The 27544-nt window shown below is 42.3% G+C and overlaps 1 protein-coding gene and 1 pseudogene across 1 annotated transcript in view; one reads left to right on the forward strand and one right to left on the reverse strand.

The window, feature by feature from the left end:
- The first annotated feature begins 2154 nt into the window (after positions 1 to 2154).
- LOC145403349 (uncharacterized) overlaps positions 2155 to 27544 on the forward strand; it is a 102600-nt gene continuing 77210 nt past the window's right edge. The window contains exons 1-5 of the mRNA XM_080275138.1: positions 2155 to 2209; positions 7627 to 7823; positions 10804 to 10941; positions 13891 to 14016; positions 21163 to 21393. Of these exons, the coding sequence (XP_080131264.1) occupies positions 2155 to 2209; positions 7627 to 7823; positions 10804 to 10941; positions 13891 to 14016; positions 21163 to 21393 (747 nt within the window). The remainder of the gene's footprint in view (positions 2210 to 7626; positions 7824 to 10803; positions 10942 to 13890; positions 14017 to 21162; positions 21394 to 27544) is intronic.
- Positions 22758 to 22877, reverse strand: LOC145403448 (5S ribosomal RNA; annotated as a pseudogene).

Raw genomic sequence — 27544 nt, forward strand, 5'->3', positions numbered from 1 at the left:
CGCTACATCCTTTCCATAACACTTCTTCGTGACAAGCACCATATTCCATTGTTCATCTCTTGCCACAACTCGGCATTCAAGGTGAAGAGATGGGAATTTTAGACCAGGTTGGAGTAAAAAGAGTATAGTAACAGTAAGACGTCATCGTAGTACAGTTGACCCGGGCTATGGATTCCCTCTCCACCCCCATCGTACAGTGTCGGTTAATAGTTCGTTTACAGTGATTCGAAACAGATCCATTATTAGAGAACGTACACCATTTCCTTTACACTGTTCGTGCTCTTCAGACGATTTTATTCAACTTAGGATGTAAATTTCGAACTTGGGGTGGTTGCATAAAATTAAAGCCTTCATTAACTGTTATACATTAGGGATTTTACCACGCTGAGTGAAATCGTCAGGCCCAAGCGAGAAAAAACAGCAAAAGGGCATCATTGTGTTGACGGGGACTGAGGCTTCCACGTATCTCTTCCTTAGCATATTCTCTTCACTTTAACTATACTCCTTTTACTAGGACCGAAATTACCAGGTTTCCGTCTTGAATGCTAAGTTAAAAAAGTAGATCAACACCAGAACATGATGCTAGTCACGAAGAAGTGCTGTGGAAAGTATGCATAGGCATAGTATTATCTTTCAGCAACTGACCCACGTGAAATAAGCTGCAAAAAAGACGAAAATCTGGGCCAGGGTAAGGTGAAAGAATTACAGGAGTCAAATTGTCATCTCCCCATCTTGACGTGAATGATTTATGCTTTATTTCTGGATGTGGCAAGTTATCATCTTCGTTATGTTATAATTTTGTACAAGTTATTTTTATTTTAATGGGCTGTGAATAACCTGCAGGAAAGTATTAAAGTGGAGTACGTATGATAAAGGAAAAAATACGACCTAAGATCACGCGAATACGGACTTAAATCCTATGAGGTATTGCTGAACCAGCCACTAATATTCATCTGTCCATCATCCAGTCCAGTAAAGCCCCATCAGGAGCGTATGGACCCGGGACTAGGCTGCTTGTATTCTAGACAATGGAGGAGAATGTGACCAATTGTTCGTCCCTGGACGGCACCACATCATCAGTAACCCCACCTATCCCTTGCAAGTACACTCTAATGGGCCACTAGCTCACCAGGCGCCTAAAGAAAGTGTACGAAGACTACGAATTATATGCACTACACAGTACACAGTGCGAAAGCCAACCCATGATCTCCCTGCATGTATCAGAGAACCAGTAATATTCTAGCGAACTGAAAAGTTTCGAGTCCTTCACTATACCCCGTTCACTTTAACTTATCGTAAATGTAGCCTTCTCACCATCTTAAATGCCGAGCTATAGCACAAGATTAGCATCAGAATATGGTGCCAGTCGCGGAAGGTGCTATGGGAAGGCTGTGGAGCCATAGTAGTCTTTTTCAACCACAGATCTACTCGAAATGAATTACACAGGGACAAAAATCTTTTCCCACTTGAAAGTCATGAACTATAGTTCCAATCCCAGACATGCAAAATCGTTCTTATACGTAACTATCGAGCTGCGAACAAGGAAATTACTACACATTTTAGTCGAAAAGTTATGAAACTTTTGCACGATATTTTGGAAAAAAAAAAAAAAAGAAAAAAAAGAAAAAAAAAAAAAGGTTTTGCTCCGACGATCGCATCACTGGGTTTCGAAAGTTGGTGTTCACTATCTCGTTTATGTCGAATCAATATTTCTGTTCGGCACAGACATGGGAAACACGAGTTGCGGAAACCTACACTTGGAACCTACTGCTGAGAGTGATCATTTGCGATTGGCGGTGGACTGATGAGTGTTTATTATTTACATTTTGTTCAGTTTTTAGTTTTTCCCTAGAACCCCACCCCCAAAAAAGAAGGAATCAAATATTACTGTAGTTTTTATTAGAGTATGAATTAATCGCTATTGGCAGTTTTCGGTCTTTCAGCCCAACTTTATTTTTTATTTTTTTCAGTTTTAAATAGCTAAGTGACAGTTTGACCTTGCACCCTAGTTATCCGGAAGTTTATTAGTCATTCATCGGCAAACACGAGTGAGGTTTGTGTGTTAATGAGTGGGATGGTGGTGTGAGGTGTTTCATATAAGGGAGTGTGGCGGGAAACTAACCTCAGTGTGTGTCTTGCTCAGGTGGCGGAAGGATGGTGGCTCGTCTCCTCGTACACCTCACCACATTCCTATCATCCATCGGCCTAGGTGAGTAACTAGTTATATATTTCTACATTTTTTTTTTTATTCCTCTCATATCGTAAATAGTTTGTCTAGTGAGTATTTCGAATAGAGTTCGCGTATGATGGTTAAAATTTTTTAACTCTTGTTCCTTCTGGAGTTCACTTCTTCAATTAATATTTCTTCCGCACCCCTTCCATCTTATGTCCGACCAGCTCATATTCTAAGTAGCTTCAGAGATTTCGTAACACATATCCCGTAGTAATTTATTCTGCACGTTTATTTTGCTGAAAACGATATTGAAGTGTTATATACCGTTTCGTTTCGTTTGTGAAGGCTCCGTCATGCTTTCAGACGTTGACAAAGGCTGACGCAGGCAAGTTGTTACATGGGAAGTACAGATGACAGAAGTCCTGTTGGCCCAGGATGGGTTTGTCTTGAGAGAGAGAGAGAGAGAGAGAGAGAGAGAGAGAGAGAGAGAGAGAGAGAGAGCTAATTCTACTAAAATCTATCCAACGTGTAAGGGAAAATGATAGAAAAGAGGAAGGCCTTTATTTAGGAAACAAAGCGATTACACCGCCAATATCTTGTATATTATAGATGCGAGATACGTCAGTATTAACACCATATAGATTGCATGCAAGAGAATATCAAGCTGAGATATGGATAATAAAGTAAGATAGGTTTCGAAACCACCACGGCCCGCATAGATTACGTTCCCAGGTTTCGAAACCACCACGACCCGCATAGAATACGTTTCCCAGCAGCAAGCCCAACTATTTCGGGCGTTTTCCTAAGGGCGCGGACGCATGTGATCTACGGGAGGAAACGCGGTATTGTTATTTTTAAGGATTGCCGGTCTTAGACTTCACGGAATAATTTTTTCGGAATGTTGTATAGCGGTAGTGTTATATTTTGAAATAGGACTCCGACGGAAGCCTACTTTCGGTTTACTCCAAACCTAAAATAATGCCTCTCTTATAACATTTCGAAAAACTGAATCAGTGAAATCTAAATCCGGCAGTCCGTAAAATCACAGTGCCTGAGGAAACGAGGCGTAGGATAATTGACTGCCTACTCAGTGGATTTTTTTTTTTTTTTTTTTTACCCGTGCCCCACCGAAACTTCTCCATTCTGTAGTAAATCTCCGTGCTCTCTTAATTTTTCGAGGACGGGCAGCCACTCCTATGGGTGGTTGGCGGTCAGGTGGTAGGGTAGTCAATTTCTGACTCAGAGTATGCGAGAGGGACCCCGGGATGAGACGCTGAACAGCTTGAAGATTTGAATTTAGCTATAATAATGTTTATAGAAAAAAAAATTAATGCAGTTATCATCACATGTCCGTAATGGGACAGCCATTGTATGTATTCAATACGGACGGTAGGTATTAGCACCGAAGTGTTGAGTGGGGTGTGGTGACAACTGGCATGCTTAGGAGGACTGCTGGGCCCCGGGGAATGAACTGTAGTCTATGGCCAGAGTTGCATCAGATTATTTATGTATTTCATATATTCTTAATTCATTTATTTCGTTGTTTGTGGATTTGCTTGTTTGTTTATACAGATTATGGTAATCTTCCATGTTAGAAGTGTAGGCCTATAATGGACAGTCTGGTGATTTGCGAAAATCTGCATTTTGTTAGCTATTAGTTTTGTAGTTACCATCAGGTGTAAGGACGCAGCCACCTCTGTATGGTGGTACATTTTTAGTACTGTATGTTGTTGTCATCTCCTTGCTGTCTCATGGTGATTTTTTCTTGCTGTCTCCAGCCGATTTTATTCTTTGCTACCTCCAGACGATTTTATTCATCTCAGGTTGGGACTTTCGTAGTGAAGGGGGATCGTCATCTTTAAACTAAAAAATCGTCTGGTGTTTCCATGAAAGGAGTAGTTATAAGGAATGGTCTAACCAAACGATTTTAATGAGCTTTATTGTGATGATGGATGAATGGGAATTTTTTTTTTCATATGTAGGGGTTAGACTTGTTCAGTTAACCCCTTCTTTTGCGAGAGCTCTCGTGGGTAATTAATTCGTCAGAAGACAGCAGGAATAAAATGTAAACAACGTCATCGCACAGGAGAGGTTAAGGTGAAGTGGATGAATTCTGAGTTCATGAAAATACTCGGTGGCTACCTCCTTTTTTCCTCAAGGTGGGAGAGTACATTTAAGGTACAGTGCTAATACTTATCACGTCTTGTTTTTATAGAGGATCTAGTTTATCCTGTACAGCCCAAGAACTCAAAATGTTTGTACCCAAGCTCGCGCAAAGCTGGTGTTAGGTCTTGAGCTGCGTGGGTGTAGGGAGGGTGGGTGTGCGTATGTGGGTGGGTGGGAGAGTGAGTGGGTGAGTGTGTACGTGTGGGTGAGAGGATGGGTGTGTGCGGGTGGGAGAGTGAGTGGGTGAGTGTGTACGTGTGGGTGAGAGGATGGGTGTGTGCGGGTGGGTGGGTGTGCTTGTGTGGGGTTTGGGGGTGGGTGTGTTGTGTTGTGGGGGTGAAAATGTTTTGATCTAGTTTTAACCACAGTGGTGAAAGTGTTGAGGATCAGGCAAAGAGTTAACCTGTCGTTTTTTTAGACTAAGAGTCTAGGACCTAGGTCATAGGGCACGGTCAACTTAGTGTTTTTTTTTTTTTTTTTTTTTTTTTTTGACAACTTTGTGGAAACGTCGAGGATAAAGAAAAATGTTCTGTTCTGCGAACAATCAAAGGCGGCGGTCACAGGGAAAGGTCATCTAAGTTTTGATGTAATAAGAACCCAACTTGGTTCAGTGGTTACGGGTCAAGCAGGAACGAAAGGATTAAATTTTCATTAGTCAAAGATCAAAGTCACAGGTAAAGGTCAGAGTTGGAGCCACGTATCTGGGTGAACAAAATAACTAAAACCATTTTGAGCCGATTTTGAATCATAATTGGTGGAAGAATTGAGGATTATTCAAGAAGTTTGCCTCTTCAAGGGCACATGGCAAGGCCTACTTAAAGTTTATACCAGATGTAGACTAAACACTTTGGAAAGGTTCAGGTTAAAACAAGGATAAAGAGATTCGACCTTGAGAGCAACCAGTCAAAAGTCAAGGTCACTAGGCACAGTCAGCTCAGTTTTTATTCGATTTGGATCAGAGATGATGGAAATGTTAAAGAATCGGAAGAATAAGGTTAGTTTATTTTAAGAGTAATCTGTCGTGGTCAAGGCCACAGAGAAAATTCAAATATTCGGCCCTCAGGCGGGTTGGTGGACATGGTGGTTGCACGCTGAGTGCTCCTTCTTGTTTTTTGCCACCTTCAGACTATATACAATAGTCAGCTGCTAAGGTGAGACTTCTGCACGGGAAAGTAAAGGCACGGCTTTAAGAAACTCCTTCGATATTGTGATGTACCGGTAGTTGGCTTAATAGTCATTTGGTGGGTGTGTGATTAGCAATGGACGTCAGGGTAGAGAAGGGGTTATCTTTCGTTGATACCTCACTTGGAACTCCTTTACGTAGGCTTTGTCTTTTATCATTATTTTTATTATTATTATTATTATTATTATTATTATTATTATTATTATTATCTTGCTGTCTGCATACTATTTAAGTTCAGGAGAGACTACAAACTAGAGGGGTTAGATATAGCCTTTATTAACCCGGCCACACAACATGGGGTCTCGCCTGAGCTGAATAAAATCGTCTAGTATCAGGAAGAAAAAAATATAAAATGCCTTCCTTGAGGTATAGGGCTTATCAGTAACCCTTATTACAGTTGTTCCCTTCAGTACGATGACTATTTTATTCTTGGCGGCAGCAGTTTTACGTTTTATGAGAGAGGTGGAGGGATAAACAGGCGGAATCTAACTCTTCCAGGTCAAGAAGTCTCACCTAAGCGAGATAAAATGGTCAGGAGACACCAAAAGTTAAGTGAATTAATAAGTAAATAAACAAACATGGCGTCCTAGGAATCAAGGGGTTAAGGAAGGTTACCAAAAGCTATAAATTTAAAAATGAATCAGCCACGTATTTTATCGTTAACTTCTTCACTCCGATGACACTTTTATTATATTTACCACACAGTTTTCTTCAGCTTAGATTACTTTCCCAGTGGCAGGGGTTAGATACAGCCTTAAAACTGTATCCGTTTGCCACCAAGTTTCATTAAATCGTCTGACGGGCGCCTGATTGGAATAAAAAAAGGAAGCCACCGTTCTGAAGGGGTTGATAGACTTGCAGTAATTCAGCAAGCTGATCCCTATTTTTGTGGTGATGTTCTTGCTACCTCAGACGATTTTATTCAGCTTCAAATAGACCAGACTATTTTATTCAGCTTCAATAGACCAGACGATTTTATCCAACTTCAATAGACCAGACGATTTCGTTCAGCTTCAAACAGCCAGACGGTTTTATTCAACTTCCGATAGGCCAGACAGTTATATTGAACGTACAAAAGGCCAGCGATTTTACTCAGCTTGCGAAAGGTCAGGTGATTTTATTCAACTTAGGAAGGACGAAACGATTTTGTTCAACTTGTGAAATGTCTTTAATAGTGAAAGGATTTTAAAAAGTATCCACAAATCCTGTCGGTACAACAAAGTCACTTGAATTATCTTTCTATATGCAGACGATTATATGTAGCTTAAGATTTCCCAGGGGTTTTGTCGGCTTTGGTGGGCTTGTATGGTGGAGTCGAGAGGCCAAGAGATTGAATGTGTAAAGGACTCTCAGTAACCCATATTTTTTTTTTTTAATTTTTTAGCCATGCCGTTGATAGTTCTGCTTCGGTGCCATCTCGTGAAGTGTGGCTGGCTTTGACCGTGGAGTTGAAAGTGTCTGATTACGACATGCAGATGTAACAATACGTCAGACCTTGATTTACCGTTGTGTTAATTGTGAGGCAGGCTTTATTGTTTACAGCCTTGAGAAAGTGTGTGTGTGTGTGAGAGAGAGAGAGAGAGAGAGAGAGATAGGATTAATGAATGATTGTGATAGAGTGAACAAGCCGTAATAGAACAACTTATTACCTAGTCACAGAATCTTAGGAAAAGTTCAGCACAGCAGAGAGCCAAACATTTAAGCAGAGCCAAGGGTTGCAACGAGGTGATCTGGATATAATACAAAAACGTAGTTCCTCGTCACACAAGTTTAGGGAGACGAGAGAGTAGTCATAAATGGCCAAGGACGAGAGGTATAAGAAATCTGTAGTTGGAGTGAGAGGACGGGAGGGGGGAGCTAAACTCTGATATAAGGGCAAGATGAGACGCCTTCACGCGGTGGCACTGATACATACTGTATGAGGCGACGCCGTTGTCCAGTTACACAAACGCTCCCCAGCTCCCTCCCCTTCTCCCAAACGCAGGATGGTGGATTAAGGCTAACTTTAGCCTGGGTCCATCGGATTACCGTTCAAATGAATCTGGGACAACAACAACGTCGAGAGAGAGAGGGTGAGTTACAGAGTTAATACATTTTGTTGCAGGTTCGTGGCTGGGTGGCGGGGGGAGCGAAGTGGCCCGATCTGGAGGGAGGAGCCTTCGAGATGGCGGGGGTGGGGGTGGTGGAGGGGGATGGACGATACCAGATTCTGACGTGCTCACCTTCACTAACGAGCTGGAGACGTGGATGGCGCAGCCCGATGACGCGTCTGTGGACAATATGCCATACCACTTGAAGCAGGTCAGCACAGTACAACACGGTACAAATGGTTATTATTACCTGTATTGTTGCCAGAGCATAAAGAGATTGGAGATGTGAACTCTGACCACCACTTGGTGATGGCGAGTCAAGGTAGTTATGCGATGGTTGATATACTGTATAGGAGAGAAGGCCAGAAGGAAGCAGTCCATACAAAGAGAGTAGACAGGCTGCAGGGAAAAAAAAAGAAAAAAGGCAGAATACAAGACAGAAAATGGAGGGGCGACTGAGTAAATATGATCTGGAGCAGAAGGGGGAGGTGAAGGGTGTGTGCAAGGTATTCACAGAGGAAATTTGTGCAGTGCATGTGAGGTGGTGTGTAGGGTGAAGAGAATTATGAAAGGCTGTGCAAGGAACAGCATGATGGAATGAAGAGGTGAGACAAGGTGTGGCGCAAAAGACGCAAGCATATACTGTAATGAGTGGATGGGAAGCAGAGACGTGAAAGAAGTTAAGAGACGGAATAGAGTGTTAGATATAGAGAGGAAGAAAGAAGTGAAAAGAGTAATATGAGTAAGAAGAGAGTAGTTGAGGAGTTTGGAAGGAATTTGAGTATAAAGTGGAGGGAATGTAAGCAAATGTTCTGGAAGGGCGTTAAGAGAATAAGACAGGGTGATAAAGAAGGTAGTAGGAGAGTCACAGCTAAAAACGGTAAATTGCTGGTGAAGATGAGAGGAAAAGTGAGCAGATGGAGAGAACACTTTAAGCAACCGTTAAATATGGAGAATGAACGTAACGCGAATGTAAGTGGCTTGAGAATGGCTGGGAGAAGGAGGAATATGAGAAGGAAGGAAGAAATCAATAGAATGTAAGTAACCGAAACAATGAAGAAAGTCAAAATGGGGAAAGCCTCGGGAATTGATGGAGTGTGTGTGGTAAAATGTTGAATCACGGGAGAGAGGTAGTATAGAAGATGTGCAGATTGGCCTGGGAGGAAGGTAGAGTCCCGGAGGATTGGAAGTCAGGTATAATTGTTCCCCTGTTCAAGGGAAAAAGAGGAAAAAGAAGTTTGTTGTAATCTAATCGTAGAGGCTTTTGTCTTCTTAGTGTAGTAGGAAAAGTATACGGTAGGATAAGTATTGACAGACTTGGGAAAATAACAGTGGAATTACTTGGAGAAGAACAGGGAGGTTTCAGGAAGGGAAGAAGTTGTGTAGATCAGATATTCATACTAAGATATTTAGTGGAAAAGTTTCTTGAGATGGGAAAGAAGTTGTATGCGGCCTTCATGGATTTGGAGAAAACATATAGCGTGGATAGTCAAGGAATGTGGAAAATAATAATATTTAAAAAAAAGAGTAAATGGGAAGCTGTTGAGTGCCGTGAAGAGTTTGCTGCAGTGCGTGTGCAGAGTGAGCTGAGTGAATTTTTCTGTCTGAATGTTGGATTGAAACAGATGTCATGTCTCCATGGTTGTTCAGTTTGCAAATGGATGTTCCAGCGGCCGTCAACTGTCTATCTAGCAGGTGTGTATGAAGCGCACCTATAAAGGAAAAAAAAAAGTGCAGTTGCATAGGTCTGTAATAATGATGATGATGATGATGATGAAGAAGAAGAAAGAATACACGAATAATAATAATAACTGATGGTGAAGAAAGAGTACACTCCACATCCTGGCGGACGTGCCTTAAAATGCAACTACAAAGGGTAGTGTCTGAATACGGGAAATCCCCCTCCCTTCTCCTCTTCTTGTGGTGGCAGAGATGTCGCAACACCACCACCCAGTATGAGTTGCAAGATTCCTCACATCCAAGGCCCGGATTCATTAGCTTACGGTCGATTTTCCTCCCTAACGTAGAGATGAATTCTAAAATCATTTGTTTGATACCTCCCCGCCCTGCTCTTGATTTGTTCTTGCAGGAAAGGCAACGATGTAGAAGCTTTCATTTATTTGTGATTAAACTTCATAGAATCTTCTGGAAATTTACTTACCGGTTCTGTTGCATCCCCTGCCCTTTCTACAAAAACAGAAGCTGGTAGTAACAGGGGACTGATCATAATCTTTTTGTGATACACGAGACGATTACAGCTGAAGCCTTCCTCAAAAAATTCATCTTCCTCCCCCCCCCCCCAAAAAAAAAAAAAAAAAAAAATCAGTAGCTGTTAGAAGTATTTGAAGAGTAACTTCATCATAGCGATTTTTTTATTTTTTTCGTATTATTCTCGCTACTTAGTTATTATTCAGCTTGGGGCAGCCCTGTAGGGGTGAAGGGATATCTTATAGTTCAGCATTTGAGATAGAACGATCCCAGTTTAGGACAAGTGAAATTGGACAGAGTAAATTAGGTGATATTGCTAATGTATGTTATGCTCTTTTCACCTTAACATGGCCCAGATTTTTCTTTCTGTGGCTTTTTTCGCCATTGCTTATTGGAAGAAAAAAGAATGCTGTGGCTCTGTATCATCTCTGTGGTACTTCGTGTTAGTGTTAGTCAAGTGCTGCAGCTCTGAAATCAAGGTGGAGAGATGGTAGTTGTAGGCTAAATTAGAGGAAAAGGAGTGTAACTCTCATCTTCCTTTCATTTCCACTTTTTCGTGACTAGCACCATACTTTAGAGTTAATCTCTACTCTGAATTCAAGATGGAGAGATGGCAGTTTTAGGCCAGGCTATATAACCATCTCTCATCCACCACAGGCCATCAGTGCCGTCAACAACGGCACCCTTCTGTATAACTTCCTCGGGACTAGCATCACGTTCTAGTTTTAAACTATTGCTGCAGCCCAGCATTCAGGATGGGGAGACGCCAGGTGAGAGTAAAATGGGTATAACTATCTCCCCACCCTATGCCATCAGCGCCCTCAACAGCAGAAAGACAGTACTAAGGCTTCCCATAATTTCATTACCCCTTCTTCGTGATTAGTATAGCATACTCTGTTCTTACGGCTCGGAATTCATGATGGGGAGATGGCGATTTTAGGCCCGATAAATGTACAAGTATAACTGCCTTTTATCTACCACAGGCCATCAGTGCCCTCAACCACAGCTCATCCTCGTCCTCGTCCACTGCAAGCCGATCCACCAGCAACAGCGTGACGGACCGCATCTCAGGATCCGGCCTTGGCTTCACCTACTGCGGCGCCTGCAAATTCCTAGCAAAGGTTAGAATATTATTATACGTCATTAACCTGGCCAAGATTTTCGTCCATTTGCAGCATATTTCAGCTAGCTTAGTGGCAGAAAAAGACTATGCCACACATAGGGCTATACATTTTTTTTTTTTCGTGATTAGCACTGTGTTCTAGTACTAATCTGTTGTTACGACTGAGCATTCAATATGGAGAGAGTACAATTTTACGCAGAGTTTGAGTAAATAATGTAGTGTAGCAAAGGATTTGAATTTTAACACTGTCAATGCGCTAATACAGTAGCTACGTATCAGTTTTTCGTCCGGATACCATCAGATAATAAAGATCTCAGTGAACAGAGGGTTGTTGAGAGCTAAATATAACACATCCACTTTAGTGAGTCTTGCCTTTGTTGAATAACATCTAATGAAGGTAGCAAGATTGCAGATGAAAAAGACGATCTGATTCAAAGAGGTATGCCATGCACTACAATTGTAGGGTAGTGGTGGTGGTGGTGGTGGTGTTGATAGGGTTAGGATCAGTTAGGAATGATAGAGGCTAGGCATAGTTTGTGGCAGTTAGGAATTACTTGTGTTGTGATGCCAGGTATGAGAGCAACCTTACTTTATTTCTTATTGTACTTCAAGAAATCATTGATTTGCACCCTCTCCGTGGCCACGCCCATGTCATTCAACGTTACAGTCCCAGACAGAAGAACCTGATAGTCAAGGTAAAGGGTGCACGCTCCTTTTCCACCCGTAAGGGATGATGTGTCCTTGTTCGGTCCAGGACCCACCTATACCTGGTTCGGTCATCCCCCCAGCACGCAGACTCGAGCTGATGAATGGTAGTTTGGATGCTTCAGTTGCTCTGTATGGACTGGGGAAATGTTTTCGCTTTCAGTCATGAATTTACGAAATGTTTAACTGTTCTTGCTTAACAGAATTTTAGAGCAGAGATAAAAATATAACAATGGCATCAATTACATAAGTGAGGCCTCGTATAACAAGGTGTAGGCTATGGTGGTTGGGGATTCGTGATGAGCCTGATTCACAAGCGGCATAGTCCCTCAAAGTGGTAGTTAATATGCTAGATTATGAACTGATGGGACAATGTAGTGTGCAGGATGTCTTTATCATCTTCCATTTAAAAAAATGCAAAAATTATGGACTGCTGCATATAACCTTGACTTCATGCCGACAGTCATTGTTATTAATGGTGGTAGGAGTGAATGTGAAAAAAAAAAATAAGAAAAAAGAGCTACCAGTTGAATATAAGACTTAAAAAATTAATACGGGCCACATCACCATTGAATAGAAATGAAGATGGATGGATTGGCTACTTAATGGGTTTTCGTGTCATTTGTTATGCACTTTTAAGAGTATTTTAATGAAATGAGTGTTGATAATTTGTTTCTTTTTAGTAATTGTAAGCAGAAAAGCATAGTTTGGGGGGATTCTGACAAGGTTAACATTATTATGGAATCCCAACTACCAAGACACACGCAGTTACATGGAAGATTGTTGTAAATGTCATTATTAAATAACTTAATTATTCTGGTAGCAGTTTAACCCAGTGCCTCTGGCTACGATTTACTTTATTCTGCACCAGACTGTTTTGCTCTGGGTGACGCCAGACAACTGTACTCATCGGTGAGAAAATCCCCTAAGGTCTGAGGATAAAGTAATAATCGTTCCTTCTGTGCCTCCTAAAGAGGTAATTTCACAAAGTCATTGCAAAACACACACACACACACACACACACACACACACACACACACACACACACACACACACACACACACACACACACACACACACACACACACACACACACACACACACACACACACACACACACACACAGACACACACACACACACACACACACACACACACACACACACACACACACACACACACACACACACACACACACACACACACACACACACACACACACACACACACACACACACACACACACACACACACACACACACACACACACACACACACACACACACACACACACACACACACACACACACACACACACACACACACACACACACACACACACACACACACACACACACACACACACACACACACACACACACACACACACACACACACACACACACACACACACACACACACACACACACACACACACACACACACACACACACACACACACACACACACACACACACACACACACACACACACACATTTTGCTAACGGTAGACGATTTTATACAGCTTAGCAAAACTCCCCTACACTCCTACAGGCTTTTGCCACCTACTCGTAATATATTTAACAGAACATACCCAAATGTCAAGCATAAGATCCGTCCATGAATCTGGGTATTGGTTTCACAGGTGTTCAGAAGATTGTGAATATCTGAATAGGTGTGGATTGGTAGGCCTTGCTGTAACATATGTCGAGAGAGAGAGAGAGAGAGAGAGAGAGAGAGAGAGAGAGAGCAAATATCTAAAAAAGGGACCAGTATTTGGAGTCAAACATAGAAGAAAGTAAACTCTTGTGACTTTCTTACACCTGGCATCTGGCGACACATGTTAGAGCACCAGAGTATGTACAAGAAGGTAGTGGCCAAGTGGGTAAAGAAGTGGTCTGCTGCTCACTCATGTCGTTGTATGTTAAGGTTTCGAATTTGTACAGGTAGTGTGAAACCTTGGCCCGTAGTATCGGTAGCATAGGAGGCTTCGTAGCACCTCTTCCAAAGCGATTTACTGTACTTTGCATAATGCTTTAAGATATTTTATTAATGCTAATTATTTGAATGCCGACGTAGTTTGGATAATAGGATGCAGAAGGATACTAAGTGTAGTGTGCAGAGTAAACCTCCATGGAAGAGGTGCTACGAAGCTTTCAGTGCCACTTTAAATACGACCGTCAGCCTTACACCATTACAGTCACCCCTGGCTAATTCCCTACCCTGTCCTCGTGTCGGCAGGTGGTGGTGGGGTACTCCCGTCTTGGCGCCCCCATCAACATCATGGCGAATCTGCTGGTGAAGATCTGCTACGCCATCGCCTACCACTCCATGTCCGTGTGCAGGGGCATCATATACCAGGACAAGGTAGGCAGGATGTGGCTCCGTTGTAGGTTAAGGTCAATTATCGGGTTTGGATGGTTCGTCAGTAATCAGAGGTAAGGGTTAGCGAGTTTAAGGAACATATTCTAAATCAGGGAAAAATGGAATTTGCTGTGCCTCTGTTTTGATAAAATAAGTATTATGGAGATATAAAAGGAGACAATATGGAGTGTATAGCGAGTTTTTATTAGAGAAAAGCCACACCAATCACTGCCTGGAAAACACAAAATACTGTAACCATACTTTCATTTTAACTTTTTTTTTTTTTTTTAGCTAGTTTTCTTTCCGTCCCGTAAAGGACATTCCATAAAATACACTACACAACAGATGACCTATTAAATGCGGAACCATCTCTAGCAGCGGCCCTGTCCGTCAGTCACTGAGTAACGTTATTCAGAAACGAGGTGCTTCGCTCCCGTGCAATTTAGCGACTCAGGCGAAGTACGATGTTGGGACCCTGAAACTCCCGTTTCACACCTGTGACTTCAGAGACTAATGAGCCTCAAGGTAGGACTATGAAGCTGCAGCAAAGATACAGTACTGCAATTTTGTACCTGTTTATGCTGATTCGTCGGCGGAATGTATGGATAGTGTTATTATCATTTTTTAAAAATTTTCACATTTTCCTAAGTAATTTCTCTCTCTCTCTCTCTCTCTCTCTCACTCAGCCTGGGAAGGAACTCATAATTCAGAGGGTATTGAAGGCTTATTAAATTTAACCCTTGCATTTCGAAAAATCTCTTAACATAATTGTCTGGGGATGGCAGTGAAATGTATAGCGTCCTTGGGCGGAAGGGGCTACAAATTGCACCACAACGTAGTGGATGAAGGGATCATAATATTATTCAGTCAGCTAGGTAAGTGGCGTTTCGATGGTCAAGTTTTCCGTGGAGTTCAAGGCGATTTAGAGAAAGGGCGGCGTCATTCCTTATAATGCTGTTCATCTGATAACCACTGTAGTCTCGTCTGGTTGGCAGGTGTTCATCATGGAATCTGGCTGTACACTGGCATGGCACAGCTCCTAGTTACATCGCTGTGTAGCTGTTACAGTATTACATTTTGCTTAAGTGGCTCTTGCTTCCCATTCGTACTTTCTGATATTTATTTTCGTAACGGATTTTCTACCAGTATCCTTTCTTCCATGGACTTTTGGTGGTGTGATATTATTTGGTTAAGTAATTTATAGCCTCACCATCTAATTGTCAGAGGTGATTGAAAGTGTACTAATCACTGCAACCTCTCGTTAACGTCTGAAGCAAGTCATCACTTGATTCAGCAGTAAACGGGGGCACACCTGTGGACTTTACTGGTTCTGACGCCTGGCAAAGGTTTTTGTTTCATTCATCAAGGCGAGTCACCAAGTTTAAACATCCCCTGTGTAGGCCTAAGTCACTCTTCGCATTCAGTAATCGATGCAAATCTTACTCATAGTCTGGCTGAGGCTTTAACATCTCTTGCTACGGGTGGACAAGGCAAGTCAGTTTTTCTGTGCTTGCGAACTAGTTTGGTCGTGAAAGTAAAGGTTCACACGCTTGGCTGCGTGCTAGCAGGCCCCCGTAGACATTCACACATACACTTGTGTATGCATACATGGTTAATACGTGCATTCAGAGACGTGCACATAAAGGTTCGTAAAAGAAAGAAAAAATAGTTTTGGCACTCTGCTTATAAAAACTTTACTTCTAGGGTTCCCATTTCACCCGGGAAGTATAAGCGTGTTCTCGAGAATTTCATGTGGCTTTCATATTATTTTGAGATACAAACTAGTGACATGAGATTTGTGCACAATGTTCCCCTCCAACAACGTTAACTTTCCTAGTAAGAGAGGATATGAGGGTGAGGAGAATCTAAAGGTAAAATACAGACCATGACGTAAATATGAAGTTATTTATTAAACACACACACACACACACACACACACACACACACACACACACACACACACACACAGGAATTATGGATGCTGTGCGTGTTCACCATGCAAGGTCTCCCGCCCAAAAATGGTTGCGTCGATGTGATGATGTAGGCGTAAGGACAGTGAATCCATGCTTTATAGAGATGGGTAAGTTACTGGATTATGAAGCAATGCGTATGGTTAGTTCTTCTGTAATGCTTGGATAGGTGCAACGTTCAGGCGAGAAAGGCTGTGTGACTTAATCTTACCCATGCAGCACAAGGTAAAATGTCCTAAACAAAACAAACTTAACCTCATGAAAAGTGAACGAGACTGTAAGAAAATGGAGAGGCCTAAGTACAGTGGAATAGAGGCGGACACACCAACGCACATTTATATACCAGCTCACAGATATTTGTAGACATATTTACCTCCGCCAACGGATTTCAATGGAGTTGGTGGTTAGGTGGGTAGTGTATCGAGGAAGAGTTCATTAGATTTTCATTTGGATTCTGATCCGGATGCAGGAATAAATGGTAAATTTTATTGGCGTTGGTGGAGGTATGCGCTCTTAAATTTGTGTTCTAGAGCATACTAAGACCGTATATTAATGGTGTGTGTAAAAATATTCGTATGCTAGGAAAGAGAAATTGGAGCAGTAAATCTTGAATTTTATTGGCGTTGGCGGATGCCTGTGGCAATAATAATGATGTGTTTAAATGATAGGTAGCAACACAGATTTAACTTAAGTGGATAAGACGAGTGAAAGGAATGTGTGCCGAAAAATCCCCTAAGTTGATAGTATTTGAGTATGGTGTCCAAATCGTTGGAAATTTATCCCTAGTTTGATGACCGGTGTTTCCAGTGTCAGCAGATTACGATAATTATCTTTAACCCCATGAATTTGGTGACGTACGCTGTCACTGGGATTCAGCCTAGGAAGAGTCCCTTAGCAATGAAGACGACTTTATGTGGCCTCTCTAACGCTGACAGACTATTCTTAGCTAAATAATATCTTCGAAAGGTGGCAAGAGTAATGGGGAATTATATAATCAGACTGAAGGGCATAAATTAAGTGTGAAAATGTTAAAATAACTGCGTGAAAATATCTATCCATCTATCTATCTATAGCCCGACGCCCTAATCCCGCAAAGGGTGGCCGCAGACAAAACGCCTCCAAGTCGCTCTGTCACCCACCATTTGACTACCCTCCCCCCAACTCACCCCCCCCTCCCTCATATACCTCTCTACTCCATCCCTCCACTTCATCCTCCGTCTACCCCCCCCTCTCCCTCCCTCCACCTCGCCTACAGTCTTTCAATTCTCCATTCTCTTCACATGTCCAAACCACCTCAGAGTATTTCTCCTAATCTTCTCAACCACATCCACATCTACCTCACAACGTTCCTTCACTTCTTCATTCGTCAACCTGTCCCTCCAAGTCACTCCACATGCTCCTCTCAAGTAACTCATTTCCACTGCTCTCACTCTTGACTCGTTCCCCTCTTGCAAGGTCCACGCCTCGCTTCCATACATCAGGGTAGGGATCACAATACTATCCTGCAGTGACTTCTTAACTTCCATACTCACCTCCCTATTTCTCATCACTGCTTTCAGTGTACCAACAACCTTCCTTCCCTGCTGTACCCTTTCACGCACTTCATCCCCCAAAGTTCCATCCTTACTCATCACACTACCCAAGTACTTGAATGCACTCACATACTCCATATCCTCACCATCCAACCTCTCTACACACTCTGTGACTTCATTCCTCTCAAACACCATAACTTTACTTTTGTTTACATTAACTTTCAGATTCCTCTTCCTACACACTGTCCCAGATTCATTCACCAAACCTTGCAACTCCCATTCATCTTCACTCAACAATACTGTATCATCAGCAAACAGCAACAGCGGAATCTTCCAAATCTCACCCTCATTCATTAGAGCCACCCCCACATCCACTGCCCTACCTTGCACCTCCTTTACAACCCTATCCATATATATATTAAACAGCCATGGAGACATCACACAACCCTGTTTCAGTCCCACATTGAGATCAAAGAACTCACTCAGCTCACCATCCACTCGCACCGTAACCCTAGCTCCTTCGTACATACTCTTCACAGCACTCAGCAATTTCCCCTCCACTCCATATATTCTTAATACCTTCCACATACCTTGCCTATCTATTGTCATAAGCTTTCTCCAAGTCCATGAAGGCAGCATACATTGTCCTTCCCTTCTCTAGATACTTCTCCACTAAACATCTTAGAACAAATATCTGATCTACACACCCTTTTCCTTTCCTAAATCCTCTTTGTTCTTCTCCAACTAGCTCCTCTGTCATATGCCTGACCCTATCATCACATATTTTTTTTACCAGTCACACTAAGAAGGCAAATACCCCTATGGTTACCACATACTTCTCTCTCCCCTTTTCCTTTTTTATAAAGGAACAATTATACCTGATTTCCAGTCCTCTGGAACCCTTCCCTCTTCCCAAGCCAATCTACACAACTTCCATATCCACTCCACAACAATCTCACCCCCATATCTAATCTGCAATGAAAATTTGTCCTTAGTATGACGGAAACTTGTATCGACGGAATTGGTATCTAAAGGCTGCAGTAAATTCAGAGTTCAGACGCAAATCTCCAGTGCTACCGATAAAGCTGCTCTGCCGGTTCCCACAGTACCAGTTGTGTAGAAATATTTAAGCACATGGTAATTTGGCGGTGAATTGCTGTACATGAAGTCACCGGATCAACAGTCGTGAAAATTCTAAATCGACGAAAATTGCACTGTGACAGTGACTGTGAGACCAGTGAATGATGAATGTAACCTCAGCTTCCAGGCATTAACGCCGTCGGTGTCTTTTATACCTACAACTGCTTGACATTTTAATCATCATAGGATGTGAGGAGAAGAACTAGGACTGTTGAACTCTTTCCGGGAGAAAAAAAATCTAAACCAAGTACAATCAGCTGGAGACTGCAAAGACACAAGACCATCGTATTGGTGGGTAAAGGGGGAAAAATACCATTACTTTGCCTTACCACGCATAAGGAAGCCAAAAATAGGTTCCTAGTTATGTCCTTGAGGACACAAAGTAAAAAGAAGATACGAAGAACTAGTGCAGCATCATATTCATACTGCAACAGGTTTCATTGCGAAGGCGTGTAGTATTTCATTCTCCATAAACAACCAAATTACAACACACACAAAATGGGTACCAAGCTTAAGGGATCTAAGCAACGATGAAAGACGAAAAATTTAATCTACCAACACTGCAGGAGAGAAGGAATAGAGGAGACATGATTATGCTATTCAAATGCATCTCAGGGAAAGAGAAAATACACATAAATGATATATAAGCTATGGGGAAGCATCAGCAAGAGGACACTGCAAAAACTACATAAAAAGAGAGGAGATAAAGACGAAAGGAAATTCAGTTTCTCAAATAGGGCAGTTGATCATTGGAATGAACTACCGAATGAAATAGTGTGTGCCGAAACTATTCATAAATTTAAGGATATTTATGATAAAAATGGTTTAATACATGGGACAGTACGAGCTTGACTCATTCATGTAAAGATACAGTTAAGTTAGAACAATTAGGTAAGAATACACACACACGGCTGTAATGTATTCATCTTATGCCAACGGATTGCTTTCACAGAACTAGTTAGTTAATGCGTCGAGAAACTCCGTTATAAAGGACAAACGTATTCCTCTGCTAACAAACTCAACAATTACGAATGACAGGCGAAGTATTATGTTCTCAGACAAACCTATTCCATTACGAAGAACTTTTTTTTTCCCTACGTCAGTACACCACTATAAAGAACAATTTTTTTTTTTTATCACCGTTAAAAATTTGTAAATTCGTTCTCCCTATGCTGTTTTTTTTTTTTTTTTTTTTTCCCCTGCAAGTGCCGTATTTCTACTGACAGTGGTGGCTTCGTAGCACAATTTTCTTAGCGATTTATTATGCCTGTTACCCTTGGATAATCTACGCGCTGTAGTGCGCGGGTGTATTTCTCTCTCTCTCTCTCTCTCTCTCTCTCTCTCTCTCAGAATACTGAAGGGGTTCATCGTGGATGGGGAAAGCCTTCTGCTCGTCGATGTTTAAATTCCTGAATTCTTCATCTTCAGTAGTTAGATAATCTTGTCAGTTTTATGGCCGGACCTGGTGGTATAGTTGTCAGAACGTCCCAGTCAGATTCACTGAATATTCTAGTACAAGGCAACAAGGCCACATGGCACTAAGGCAGATAAAGGTGACAGCAGAATGTAGTCTCGACGTTGAGGTGGTAGTGACATTGAAGCTGTTTGGATGTCAGAGTGGTGTAGTGTTGAACCGGTGAGGGAAGTCCTTACACTGTTCATGCCAAGAAGCCAAATGTCCAGCCTCATAGGAGTACAGGGAAAATAAAGGCCGGAAAAAATGCGGAAATATTTAGTTTGGACAGAAGAAGAGTTCGGGAAAGAGAGAGAGATTGGAAACTAAACTGACCCTTTTAATCGCCTTTTGCGACAAGCAGGGATACTGGGGAAGTATTCTCCCCCCCCCCCTTCCCAGGGGAAGGTCCCAGAGTTATGACCCAACCCAACCAGTATGCATGGGTTCGATCCCGTAGACTGAGGTAAGTGGGAATTTATCGATCAAGTAATGGCACAGAGAGAAGTATGCTGGTCATCTACCGGTGAGGTTGCTGAACTGTTGTGCCCTTGTCTTGAGGCCCTGTGCCATGAAGGGGGGTAATAAAGGACTGGTAGAAACGCGGCCCTGGGGTAACAAGGGTTCTACACTTTTTTTTTTTTTTTTTTTTTTTTTTTTTTTTTAGGCGATGATGCACTTGACAGGTTGGTGACGATTGGTTGAGTGCAACGTGTTTGAATAACATTTACTAACCCAAATTTCCCCCTCAGACATATGTTGTTAATTAATAATGCTAACGAGTAAAGATATTATGAGGTAATGTTGCAATCAGCCAATCATCACCAACCTGTCAAGTGCATCTTCGCCTCGGGGGGGGGGGGGAACCATGGGTGATTTTGTAGCACCCCTTCCTCAGTGAGTTTTTTTCCCTTGAACATTACTGAGGAAGCGTATTTGGATATGAGAAATTAAAAAAAAAAAAAAAAAAAAAAAATTGTAATAAGCATAATGAATTGCCCTAAATATGTAACTAAGTTTTAACGGCTATGTAACTTCTGTACCCACCCCTCAGGATCGTCTACAGTGGATCATTCAGAACAGTCCTGCCACAGGAGATGAAATCTGTGCGCTGATGTTGGGCGACCGTGGATGTGGAGAATTCATACGCCCGTCTTGGAAAGTTCCCCTGCCACCCCGCCCGCCTTATTCTACCCGCCCCACCAGTTCCCCTGGCAACTACCCCACACCCCCTCCACACTATCCCTCGCACCATGTCTCTTCGCTTCGTAAGAGAGATGTAGAGGTGAGTTTATTATATGTTAGTTGCGTTATCTTTATACTTTTATGTGTGGGAAAGAGTATGGAAGTGGAGGGTGCAACGAAATGCCAAATTAGCGGTCATTTACCGAATCGGCTCTTTTAACTGGAAAATATAATTTTTATCACCATGTAGGTTTCATACACAAGTGTTATGTGATATCCGGTCAAAATTTCATTTCATTCAACCTAATTTGAGCGCAAACTCGCTAAAGTTAGCGGAAGTGTTTCACCTTCAGCATGCCTTGAGAGACTTCTATTTAATTTTGCCTAAATATTTGTTTGAAATTCAAATGAATTCATTTGCAGTCATATTTTAACATACTTAAGGATATTTTGGTAATTATTCGTACTTAATTGACAATTTAAGATTTTTAGGATTTCCGGTGGAGAGGTTTGGGCTATATTTAGAGCAGCAGTGCGAACACTCGGCTATTACTTGTTTGGAATAAATTCTGGCATTTAAGTGGATGATGTTCTTTGTCCTATTTGGAGAGCATGTTAATAAAACTGTGCTTAGAGCAGGTAAAGAGAGCACACTTAGTAGTGGTAGTGGTGAGACTGGTAGGGGAGAAACTCAAAATTTGTCCTGTGGAGTCACGAGAGAGATCTCAACACACCTCACGTCCTCTCTCTCTCTCCCTCTCAGGAGATATACTACATGTTGATGAATCCGTCAGAATTTGTTGCACTTTATTTCATCCAAAGTAAATCATGCACCAATAAACACTGAACTATTTTTTCCGGTGGCTATCATTGTGGCAATGGCATTTTCATTTCGACATTTAGTCATTTACTGCTTGCTGTAACATCTCGAACAAAATTATACAGGCATAGGAGGCCAGCACGATGTAATATATATATACTGTATATATGTATATATATACTTACATATACATACATACATAAATACACAGGGTGTCCCAGGAGAGGGCATAACTTTGGGAAACGATATAGATGAGGGAATTCTAAACAAAAATTGCTATAAGGACATGGGTCCAAATCCGAACAATAAAGAGCTAGTGGTAATTTTATGGGAGTATTATGAGGGAGACCATTTTCGCCCAAAAAGTTATCAGTAACTGTAGTGCCGTAATTGTTGAGATTTGGACCCATATAAGTTTTTGTTCAGAATTTCCTCATCTGTCATTTCCCAGAGTTAATATATCCTTTTCTCCCGGGGCACCCTTGGGGGAAGCAGCCTAGGTATATATATATATATGTTCATCATTCATTCATTGCCAAACGCCATGTATCCCAAACGGGGTGGCCAAGGGCTTGGAGTTAATTGTTTTACAGGGAGGGACACTAATCCTCCACCAACCCCACTTGACACGTAGGGAGAACGTTATGCCAACACCATCTGGTGTTCCCAGGCAGTCACCCATCCAAGTACTAACCAGACCCAACGTTGCTTAACTTCGCTGATCGGACGGGAAGCGGTGTACTCAACGTGGCATACTATATATATATATATATATATATATATATATATATATTGCCAGACGCCTCAATCCCGTCTGGGGTGGCCACAAACAAATCGCCTCCAAGTCGCCCTGTCCCCCGCCATTTCACTGCCCTGCTCCCAACTCACACCCCCCTCTCTCATATACCTCTCCACCCCATCCCTCCATCTCATCCTCGGCCTCCCCCTCCCTCTTCCCCCCTCCCTCTTCCCCTCACTCACATACACTCTCTTCGTCAGTCTTTCACCCTCCATCCTCTCTACATGGCCAAACCACCTCAGTGTGTTCCTCATAATGCTTCCTATCACATCCACATCCACACCACAACGCTCCATTATATCCTCATTCGTCAGCCTGTTTCTCCATGTGATTCCACAGGCTTCTCTTAAATAACTCATTTCCGCTGCTCTCACTCCTGACTTGTGTCCTCCCAACAACGTCCAGGCTTCACTTCCATACGTTAGAGTTGGTATCGCAATACTGTCATGTAGTAACTTTTTCACTTCCATGCTCACTTTCCTGTTTCTAATCACTGCTTTCAAAGAACCAGCAACCTTTCTTCCCTGCTGTACCCTTTCAAGCACTTCACCCTCCAAACTTCCATCCTTACTCATCACACTACCCAAGTATTTAAACGTACTCACATTTTCCAATTCCTCACCATCCAACCTCACTGTACATTCACTGACTTCACCTCTCTCAAAGACCATCAGTTTACTCTTCCCTACATGCACCTTTAGATTCCGTTTCTTACACATTCTCCCAAACTCATCCACCAAGCCTTGCAGCTCTCCTTCGTCTTCACTCAACAACACAGTATCATCTGCAAACAACAGTACAGGGAGTTTCCAAACACTATCCTCTCTCACCAGGGCCACTCCAACATCCACTACCCTACCTTGTACCTCTTTTATTACCCCATCCATGTACAGATTGAACAACCATGGAGACAAGACACATCCCTGTTTCAACCCAACTTTCAAAGAGAAAAATTCACTTAGTTCACCATCCACACGCACTGCAGCCTTCGCACCATCGTACATACTCTTCACAGCATTCAACAACTTCCCATCTACTCCATATATTCTTAACACTTTCCACAATCCTTGTCTATCCACCCTGTCATATGCTTTCTCCAAATCCATGAAAGCCGCATACAACTTCTTTCCCTTCTCTAGAAACTTTTCCACTAAAGATCTAAGAATGAATATCTGATCTACACACTCTTCCCTTCCTAAAGCCTCCCTGTTCTTCTCAAACTAATTTCTCTGTTCTTTCTCTAACTCTGTCAATAAGTATCCTACCATACACTTTTCCTATTATACTAAGAAGACAAATGCCCCTATGATTACCACACACTTCTTTTTCCCCTTTTCCTTTGTACAAGGGAATAATTATACCTGACTTCCAATCCTCCGGGACTCTACCTTCCTCCCAGGCCAATCTGCACATCTTCCACATCCATTCTACTACTGTCTCTCCCCCATGCTTCAGCATTTCACCACACACTCCATCAATTCCTGGGGCTTTCCCCAATTTAACTTTCTTCATTGCTTCCACAACTTCTATCCTACTGATTTCTTCCTGTCTTCTCACCTCCCTCCTTCTCCCAGCCATTCCCCAGCCACTTATACTCGCATTACTTCCATCCTCTATGTTCAGCAATTCCTTAAAGTGTTCTCTCCATCTGCTCACTTTTTCTCCCTTCTCCACTAGTAATCTACCATATTTATCTTTGACTCCCCTGCTAACTTCACTTCCACCCTGTCTTACTCTTTTCACCTCTTTCCAGAACATTTTCTTAGTCCCTCCACTTTACACTCAAATTCCTTCCAAATTCCTCATCCACTCTCTTCTTACTCTCTCTTCCTAATCTTTTCACCTCTCTCTTTCTTTCTACATATAACTCTCTCTTCCGCCTCTCAACTTCTTCCACGCCCCTATTTCTCATCCATTCATTGTATGCTTTCTTCTTTTGTGCCACAGCCTGTCTCACCTCTTCAGTCCACCACGCCGTTCCTTGGACCCCCCTCCGTCTTCTCTTCCTTCCACACACCACATCACATGCTGCACATATTTCTTCTGAAAATATCCTACACACACCTTCCACGTCTCCCATCTACTCCAAGTCATATTTACCCAATCATTCCTCCACTTCTCTCTTATACTCTGCTTTTTTCTCATCCTCTTGTAACTTTTCCACTCTCCTTGCAACTACTCCTTCCTCTCGTCTTTCCATTCTTCTGTTCCTCCATCTTACTTGCATTCTAATTCTGGCCACCACCAAGTAGTGGTCAGAAAGTCCACTCCCCCAACCTCTATAAGCTCTTGCATCCATTACACATCTTCGCATCCTTTCATCCACACACATAATCAATCATTGCCTTCCTTTCATTCAGTTCACCACCCACCCTTCTCATCACTCGCCATGTATACCTGTGGATCATTTAATGCCTGAAGAGGGTATTGGCTATCACCAACCCCCTCCCAGCACAAATGTCCACTAATGCACTCCCATTCTCATCTATCTCAGCAGGCACACCCCACTCCAACTATTCCATCCACCTTCACATTCCCAACTTGACCATTCATATCACCGATCAAAAACACTCTCTCATTCCTTCCAAACTTTTCCATGCACACTTCTACATTTGTCCAGAACTCTTCTCTCACTCTTCTAGCACGAACTTGCGTTGGCGCATACACACACACAATCGCCCACATTTGTATTCCAACTTTCAACTTTACCCACACAATCCTTGACCCAACTGATCCATACTGTCTTATGCTCTTCTTCCATCTTTTACTCACAACTATACATACTCCTTCCTTTGCCCTCTCATTCTCACCTACTCCTGCACCTATACCCCATCCATACTCCCATTCTCTCACACTTTCTCCTCTCCATTTTGTTTCAGTTATTCCACATACATCCACTTTCGCACCCTCAAGCACCTGGACAATCTCTCTCTCTTGCACCTCATCATTCGCTCCTCTTACATTCCATGTACCCATTACCAAGTCCTTTGTCCGGTCCTGGGTCGTCATCGTTTGGTCAGTCCTTGTCCGAGGCTTCTTGTTTGTTTTTTTAGTTAGTTGTTTTCCGGGGAGGGGCACTAACCCTCCGCCAACCCTTTTAGTCGCCTTTTACGACAAGCAAGGATACTGGGGGAGTATTCTTGAAAAAAACCCTACACCCAGGGGGGGTATATATATATATATATATATATATATATATATATATATATATATATATATATATATATATATATATATATATATATATATATATATATATATATATATATATATATATATATATATATATATATATATATATATATATATATATATATATATACACACACACACACACACACACACATACACATACAGTATATAGTTTTAAGAATGCTCCCCCAGTATCCCTGCTTATCGTATAAGGCGACTGGGGTGGGTTAGTGCCCCACCCTGTAAAAAGAACTACACAAGCGAACAAAGCGCCTTGGACCGGGACAGACCATTCGTTGACGGCCAAGGAACGGATAAAGGACATTCTAAGGATGGGAACGTGGAATATGAGAGGAATGAATGATGAAGTGAGAGAGAGAGAGATTGTTCAGGTGCTTGAGGATGCATGAATGGATGTATGTGGATTGACTGAAACTAAATGGAAAGGTGAAAGGGAAAGAGAATGGGAGTATGGTTTAGGAATATGTGCGGGAGTTAATGAGCATGAGAAGGCAAGAGAGACAGTATGTCTGATGATTAGCAAGGAGTGGAAGAAGAATATAAAAGAGTATAGAATAGTGGGTGCAAGGATTGTATGGGTGAGGATGAAAGTAGGTTCGGTATTCAAGCTTGGGCGATTGTATGTGCGTGTGCTCCGACAGAGGACCGCGTGGCAAGAGTGAAAGAGGAGTTTTGGGCGAGTGTAGAAACATGTATGGATAAGTCTGAGAGGGGCGAAAGAGTATTTTTGATTGGAGATATGAATGGCAAAGTTGGGAATGTACGAGTGGTTGGTCAGTGGGGTGTGCCAGCTGAAGTAGATGAGAATGGTAGTGCTTTAGTGGACATCTGTGCTAGTAAGGAGTTGGCAACAGCCAACACGTTCCGGCATAAGATGATTACAGGTATACAGGAGAGTCATGAGGAGGATTGTTGAACAAGAGGCAATGATAGGTTACGTGTGTGTGGATGAGCGAATGAGAAGGCAAGTGTTGGATGCAAGAGGGTGGGGAACTGGAATCACTTAGTGGTGGCCAAGGTAAGGCTGCAAAGAAAATGGGTGAAGAGACGAAGGGGAAGACAGGTTGAAACAGCTCCTGTGAAAAGAGTAGGGAAGTTGCAAGAGAGTGAGAAAATGGCAGTGAATAAGAGCATAATAGAAGGACGATTGGGAAGGTATGAGTTAGAGCAAATGGCATGGGTGGAAGATGTATGAAAGATATTCACGGAAGAGATAGGCGCAGCGTGCGAGCTGGTTTGTCGAGTGAGGAGGAGATGCAGGGGTGTGCAAGGGACAGCGTGGTGAAGTGATGAGGTGAAACGAGCTGTGGAACAAAAGAAGAAGGCATATAGTAATGGCTAGCGAGTATGGGTAAAGGAGAAGATGAGAGAGAGAAGAGAGGGGTATGTGTGACCTGGAGAAGGGAGGTGAAGAGATTG

Source organism: Coenobita brevimanus, chromosome 60, assembly GCF_032717465.1.
Source record: "Coenobita brevimanus isolate Jiangsu-jjx chromosome 60, ASM3271746v2, whole genome shotgun sequence".
Lineage (NCBI taxonomy): Eukaryota > Metazoa > Arthropoda > Malacostraca > Decapoda > Coenobitidae > Coenobita > Coenobita brevimanus.